General features: G+C 26.8%; 1 protein-coding gene across 1 annotated transcript; it reads right to left on the reverse strand.

Annotated features, from left to right (window-relative positions):
- Positions 1–1,160: 1,160 nt before the first annotated feature.
- Positions 1,161–3,252, reverse strand: LOC129303972 (non-specific lipid-transfer protein 1-like). Its single transcript, XM_054943574.1, has 2 exons — positions 2,840–3,252; positions 1,161–1,495 (listed from the first exon to the last, which is right to left on the reverse strand). The coding sequence occupies exons 1-2, from the start codon at positions 3,196–3,198 to the stop codon at positions 1,486–1,488; spliced, it is 369 nt and encodes a 122-aa protein (XP_054799549.1). The 5' UTR covers positions 3,199–3,252; the 3' UTR covers positions 1,161–1,485.
- Between the last annotated feature and the right edge of the window lie 5,202 nt (positions 3,253–8,454).

The raw sequence follows: 8,454 nt of genomic DNA on the forward strand, positions 1-8,454 counted from the left end.
GGGAGGGTTACCCTTTTGTTCCTTTTTTAAGCACCCAACACTATTCCATATTTCCATGATAATATCTAATCTAATTTCCAATGGATTTTAAGGCTTTTACTTTTGTATTTCATTTCAAATACTTTTCAAATCCCAAGTCTTTGAAAAAACTTTTAAGAATTTTAATTTATTTAATGGTAGCCATGGTTGATTCTTAATCATTTGGGTTAAGTTGAAATGGTTGAGTTTAATGTTGGTTAATGACGGATGTCATTACATCCTATATGTAAATTAATATTGATTAAATTCTTAAATTAGTGTGATAATTTATAAGTCTTCTTCCAAAATTTACAAGTCCTCCTACAAAAATTAATAGCTAGTTTAAAATTGTGTTCATTTATGAATAACATATGTGCTAGTTAAGTTATGAATATCTAGAGAATATGTAAATTTCAAAAGTTAACTAATAAATTGTGTGTGAAGGTTTGTAATATATATATATATATATATATATATTTTTATATAATATATATATATATAATATTTTTTTAATTATGTATTGGTGTTGTTGTTAGAAATTGTGATCTATTAACTACCCAGTAGCTGGTCAAAATCGTATTTTGATTTTTTACATGGATAAAAAATTAAATTTGTTCCGTGGTACATATTTATATGTAATTTACCGACTTAATTGATTTTAATTTTCTTATAAAATACTTATGTGTAATTTTTTTAGTCCTTCTTTTTTGTAATTTTGAAGTCCTTTTATGTAATTTTTCATATCAACTAATGGTCAAAGTTTATTTTTTAATCGTTGGGTACCTAGTTTATTATTTTTAAATGTTGAATGGGAAAATTACACCATATGTAAGGCTAGAATATCCATGCTTAAACAAATAGTTAAGGAGCAAAAATATCCCTTAATTAAAAAAAAAAAAGAAGAGGAAGAAAGCAAAGCTTTTCCAATAGAATGCAATTGCATATTTCACAATCAAATTTAAGATCTTTGATTGAACTAAAATAACCTTTTACCAGCTAGGCTATATTTTATCAATTATAGTTATTAGTTAAGCCAATCTCAATTGCTACATCTTCTACTCTTAGCATGTCTTATAGATTATGGTTAATTTTGTCCCACAACTTAATCAGTCAATTTACCAGGGAAGCAATAAAGGAAGATATTAGGGAAAAAGTATCTATACGAACGGTAATTAAACTAGCTAGTAGGCTAGCTTTAATAATTAGGATAAGAAGTGATTAAACTAAAACAATGAAAAGAACAACATATCATTAATGCTGAAACGTAAATTTTTATTGAGCTTCCAAATTATTTAAGTTTGATGAACCAATTCGATACGATCCATACACCCTTTTTTTTAATTTATTTTTGTATTATATATTATTATTAGTTAAGCCGCGCCATCAAGTCTCACAAAGATCCTTAACAGAATGCGCCGTCTTCTTTCATACTGATACTGACGAGACATGGCAGTTTCCATTCTTTGCTTACTTCACCCTGCAATCAATCAGAATGACAATCACGTAATTAACAATTTGTTTGATTAGAACCGAAATAAAGTGAAGATAAAATCTATTTGATTTGGCATATATAGGAATATATATTTGCGTGTGTGTGTGAAATATTTACTTTTCGCAATTAAAAAAATAAAAATAGTTAGTTGAAAAATTAATAAAATACTTTTAAAATTATTTGTAACGTTAATTATAAATTTAAAAGGGGCAGTTGAGACTTGCAAACCAATTACTTGTGATTTTTTTGCGTCACTTGAAAAATTAATAAAAAATACTTAAGAATCTTTATAGTATTACTTGAAAATTTATAAATATTTATTATGAATCTCAAGCCAATTAATAAAAGATAACTAACTACAACTAGAACCATGGTCTTTTATTAGAATTTCAATAATTTAGTTAGGGTTTGTAATTATCATTAATATTATTATGGAGTCCCTTATTATCCTTTTCCCATTCAATCAAATTTTTTAACTATACCAGCACAAATATTCAATGGTTTGTAATTATGTAACAACACCTTCTGTACTAATTAATTAGAAAAATACTAGCTATATATCTTAAATTGAGTTTAATAATATGGCACAATAAGGATTTTTCTACTAGAACATCACAAGCAGAACTAAATTTCCCAATTGAATCCATGAGAAATTACTTACTTGGAGATAGTTATTGTAAATTAAGGACCAGTTTATTTAAAATCAAAGGAAAAAAGTGATTTTAGTTAAATTTAAGACTTGAGTTGTTTGGAGAAATTAAACTAATCATAAATATTTTGCTGAAAAATATATTTTTAGCCTTTTAATGATAAGCTAAGTTTTTTCCAATACATCACCCCTCATATACATGATATAACTAACTTAAATTTTTTTAACCAGCACCTCATACTTAAAACAAGTTTCTCATATTTAGTCTTATTAAAATTACTTGTTTTTAATCTTAAACAAACAAGCCCTAATTTGTTCTGGCGAAACAAAACGCATGGTTTCAATTCTTGAAATTTCAATTCAATTTTTGAAATTTTAATATAATCTAACCAATAAAATTCTTAATTATCACCCAGTTGAGATCTATCTAATATTATCGCATCATGTCACCCGTACTAAGTCGCTATTCTTGGTCGAATCGCATGATGCGATAACATGCATCAAATAGATTGATCAAAACAAATACTGAAAAGTTTTCTTATCAAACTCAATCGAAAACTATCACGAAGTGTCTTGAATCCAAAAATCCGAACGTAGAAAAATCCAAAGGTCAAGTTGAATGACATAGCGTAAAATAACATGCAACAAATCCACACACACTTATATATATAAGTACTCACTTGGAGCAGTCAGTGGTAGGATAAACTTTGAAGGGACAATTAGAACCACAATTATGGCCAATTTTGTTGACACGATCATAGTTGATCCCAGGAATATAGGCAGCCTTGTCTTTGATGCACTGGCATGCTCCTTGGCGGTCGTCGGCGGTCTTATACGCCGCATTTAGAGAGTGAACTCCTTGACAGCACAGCGGCGACACATCACCTCCGAGCACTGCGTAGCTTATGCATGGCGTGAGCCATATGGTGACCTGGTCACACGTCAAGTTCCCTTCAGCCTGAACAAAAGTACTTCCTGGTATCATCATGCAAGCCATTACAATGGCCAACACCACCTTGCTCGCTCTCATCTCTCCCATTATGCGAATGTGTTTGTGTGTTTTGTTTATCAGAGATAGAAGCAGTTTTGGGATATTCCATAAAGTTATGGTTGTGGGGGTTTATATAGGTTTTAAAATGGTGAGGGTCTTGGAGCTATCACTCTCAGGTCTTAGAGGCGGCTAGAAATTAAGCAAAGACTAATAATTTTCTTGTGACAATTGTATAAGACTCAGAACCAATAAAGGTTAATCCAATTGGCCCATGAAAATCTCACCACCAATATGAGATTTGTTGGTAGGCGATATATAAGTAGAGTTCTTTGAACTTAGAGACAAATCTTGGCTCTGGTGAGTCTCCAAAAGTACTACTAACCACTCATTCAAATTTAATATTAAGAAGTCTCAAAAGGGGGTCTCAGTAGTTCATTTTCTTATCTAATACATTTCCTATCTAATGCACATGTTAGTTATAATAAGATTATATTGTTAATAGTCGAAAGTTAATACATACAAAATATATAATTTTAAAATATTTTTAACTACAGTTATGAACTATTTAGATCAAGTTTAAACAGTTTGACTTTATTTATTTTTATAGTTTTATATTTTAATAATAATTTTTAAAATCTAATGGCTAAAATGTGCAGTGGAGAGAAAGTGAAGACAAAATCTTGTTTATAGCACTAAGCAAGACATTTTTAATGATTATATGATATTTGATATTATTAGATTATGTTCAAGCATTTTTAAACCCACAGGACAGGTAACATGGATATTTTGTTCTTGATGTATATATGATGGCGAAAATTTTAAAAAATGGTGATAAGGTTAGATTTTCTTCGATTATAGGATGATAAGGTTTTTTTTCGGCCCTCAAACCATGATAAGGTTAGAGTTGCGTGAGTTGATTTACTAATAAGTTGGTGGGATGTAACATTTCTGACTGGTTTACAAGAGATGACAAAAATAAGTGTGGTTTACCTGAATTGAAAATGAAGGTTATCCGGAAATTGCGCAGAAACAGATTGATTTTCATTATATATTCCTTTCGCATATCATTATATAAATAATCTATTAAAAGGAATTGATGATTTTTTATAAGTTAATTTGTTAAAAAATGTAAATAATCTATTAACTTGAAAATCTTTTTTATTTAGACATTATCAATAATTTAACTAGTTCTTATTAAATCTCATAAAACAGTTAAAAATGATTTGTTGAGAGAGTAGAAATGAACGATGTGACAGTAAAACTATTTTTAATGAATTTATTAATTTATTTTTCTTCTTATATGCTTCTAATATTTCAATCAACTAGCGATGCCGGCCATTCTATTTGTACTAGTCAATATTGTGGGGAAAAAAGTTTTGAAGTCTGAGCCCTTTACATTTGTTGCATTATGGAACCCGAGACATGATGATTTTTGAATTTTCGTATTGAGAATGACATTTTAATTCCAATAGAACGAATTGATGATGGTTTTGCCCTAAGAAAATTCTAAAAATAAATTACAAATATCAATTCAAATTTTAAAAAATAAAAATCTCAATTATAAATTGATAGTTATATTTAAAATTTAAATATCTTATCTACAATTTGTAATTAAGATTTTTGAATTTATTGTTGTCATTTAATATTTACAATTTGTTTTTAAAAAAACTAGTAAAGAACCCATGCTATGCACGGGTTTTATATTACAATTTTTATGAATAAGTTTAAAAAAATAATTTATAATATATATTTTATCCATATATATCATCCTATATGTAATGGGATTGTGTAATTATAAATTATAATCATTAATATTAAATATATATCTATATATATATATATATATATCAAAGTAAAGCAAATGGTAAAACCAAATGCATATTGTGTAAATGGATGTAATGAAAAATATATTAACAAAAATTTATAATTATTTAGATCAAATTATCAAAGATATTTCTATAAATAATATTAGAAATTATATCTTTGAAACAACCATCCTCATTAAGAACTAATATTTTTAGACTCTCCATGCTTTGAACACGAGAAACAATAACATATAATTGATTGTTGGTGAAAACATGATGAGATATGCACAAATCAATATAACATGGGATCTAATCTTAGCTCTTATTAATGCGCATTGCAAAGGCTAACACAATGGGAAACTTCCTCCTTTTCATAGTAAATGACAAGTTGACAACCTTAAATCAGATGGACACATAGCAATACATGATCTACATACTTTCATCCTTGTAATTAATGTAGATATTTCTCAAACTTCAATAACTTATTTTCTAGCTCATATAACTATAAAACATGTACCATTACATGACTCCATAAATTTGTCAATGTTTTTGATTTGCATTAAAATAATTGGGCCACCCATTTTAAGCTTTATTTCATAATTCAGGATGCTTGACATTGTAATTTAATTTAGAAAATTTGTATTAGTGCAAGTCATTAGTTATCCCCATCATCTTTAATAACACTATCAAAGTTCAAGTATACAACTCTCTTTTCGAGGAGTAGGACCAACACGTAGTTATTTATCTTTTCAGCCACAGCAAACATAGGAGCTACTATAGCCTTATCTTTAAAATATGAAGAATTTTAGATATTGGTAAGGAAATCCAAAAAAGTTGAATCAACATTGGATTTTATTGGATTATCTGAACCATTCAATAACAAATCAATTAGGATCTTAATATTCATAAATCTTTCATTAGCTCCAATCCATTATCAAATGAGATAACCCAATCAGCAAAATCCATAAAAGCACTAATAAATGCTCCATTATTTGTTGCTAGTGGTCTCATCTTTATCGTTAGTGTAAGAAGTTGACAATTGTTTCAAAACAAAAAGTTAATGGTTGCAAAAATAATGTCTTCTATTAACCTGCTTAGAATAACAGGAAGGCTAAATTTGCTTGAAGTCCTCATCAACTATAGCAACTTTTCCTTCAAAAGGAGAATCACTAGCTAATGGCTACTTAACTTTAGAAAATCCTTTAAGTATTTGTCAAGAGTTTCAAGACAAAACTTGGGTGTTGTTAGAGCCTCATCTCATCTAATCAATAACTTATAAACTAATAATTTAGCCAAGTTACTCCCCTGTTTCATGCTATATATAATGTCTTCAATCATAAAAAGATAAATAAAACATTTGAGCAAGTTGTTTATCTTCCTGGGTGTATTAAAGAAGCCATCTTGCTTGATGTTATATTGAAAACTATTTTATCTCTAGATTTTAATGAAGCATAAAGTGTCTGCCAAAAATACATCTTCCTAGTACCACCATATCCATATAAGAAAAAAAATATTTCCTTTTTCAAATTCAATGGCATTAATAATTTTATTAAATATTTTTTTTAAGAAGTTAGGCTTTGAAGCAACCTTATCACTTCATATATATAAAGCAACCCTATCATAATTTAGTTCACTTCTTATTAATTCATTTTTACTTGCATTCAAACTTAACATGTTGGATAAAAGTATGAGCTCGTAATCTTTAAGATTTTTCCTGTTAGATTGTAGTATTTTCTCATTTTCAATTAAAGCTGGTAATATAAGTTAAGCCAGTAGGTCAAACCCTGCCAAAGAGTGACGGGTTAGGTTGTATAGTCTAGAGCTCAATTAGATGTTGGCCAGTTTTGACTAGCACCATTTAACCCGACCCGTCAACCCATAAGCTAACTTACTTATAATTTTCATTTTAAATTTTTAATTGTTTAATTATCCATTCCTTTCTCTTTCAATCTTCTTTATTTTATTCCAACATCTAATTAGAGTAATCTTTCTTGGTTAATTGGTATAATATATAGCTTCAATGAAATATATATAGTAGCAAATACCATTTATTTTAACTAGAGTAAAATACAATTATCTGATCATCTCCCTTTCAATTTGCTAAAATTACATGGACATCCCTTTTATTTTTTAAAATTCACACCTTAGTCCAATTTTTAGCCCTGACAGAAATATTTAAGTAAAGATTGTAAAATACTTTTAATTTTTTTAATTTTAATTATATTAAGAAACCTAAGTATTAATTTTCCCTTACAATGTATTTGTAAAATACTTTTAATAATTAAATGTGAAAGTTTTAAAATGATTAATTTAGAAATTTTGTGATTAGATTAATAAAATTTAAATAAAAATAAGCATAAATTATGCTGACTAATTTATTTTCATTATATATTACTTACCTATTTCATTAAGCTAGTATATAAGTGTTTGAAATATTATTTTAGACAACTTGTGCATTTATATTTTAAAAAATTATTAAATAAATAATTTTGAAAATCTACAAAGTTTAAAATATGAATAAAATGTTAAAAAATATATATGCCTTAAACTTTTTTAGATATATTGAATGATTGTTAGATAACACGTGCACACACACATATTTAAAAAGGATATTTTGATTTAATATATAACTTAATAATCAACTAATAGTTAGGTGAATGAAAATGAAATTTTTAAAATAGAAATGAGGTTTGTGTTTTAAAAATATTAATTTATTCAAAGTTTGTGTATGTTTAAAAAATAGAAAATGTGTATATTTAATTAAAATAAATTAGAAATGAAGTAAATTTATTTTACTCTTTTAATTATTATAATATAAATGAGGATGAAAATTCAAATTAAAATTGACAATTCTTTTGAAATTTTAACTTATTTGGCTTAAAATTCAAATTAAACTTAAACTCTTTTATATTAAGAACTTAGAGTTTTTTTATTATTGACTACATTATATTAGTAATACAAAATAGCTGAATATATTGGCTAATATTATTAATTTATCCTACTCTAGTTATAGCATTACCAATATTTTAAGTACTTCTCCACATTAAGATTAATTTAGTGGAATCATTTTATTAAAAATATTTTTTAGAAATAATTTTTTGTACATTTAATTAGTCGATATTTTTTGCACTTTCAACTTATTTATATTACATAGTTAAATTTTAAATTTCATTATTAATTAATTAAATAAAATGTTTTTTAAGTAAAATATATTGAATTAATTAGGAAAGATTAATCTTTTAGTCTTTCAACTTTTAATTCACTTGTAACTCAGTCCCTCAACTATAACTCATTGTGACTCAGTCCCTTAATTATGACTCACCTATGACTTAGTCCCTCAGCTTTTGAATCACTTACAATTTAGTTCCTCAACTTTTATTAATTTTTTTTTCATGTTAACTTAAATCTCATATTAAAGAGGAGGGTGTTTTAGAACAATATATGAGCATTTCTTTTATCCCCCTTATCTGATAAGGAAATTTTTTTAAAACAAATTAAA

This window comes from Prosopis cineraria, unplaced genomic scaffold (genome assembly GCF_029017545.1).
Source record: "Prosopis cineraria cultivar Desert tree isolate PC_DT_omini unplaced genomic scaffold, ASM2901754v1 PC2, whole genome shotgun sequence".
Lineage (NCBI taxonomy): Eukaryota > Viridiplantae > Streptophyta > Magnoliopsida > Fabales > Fabaceae > Prosopis > Prosopis cineraria.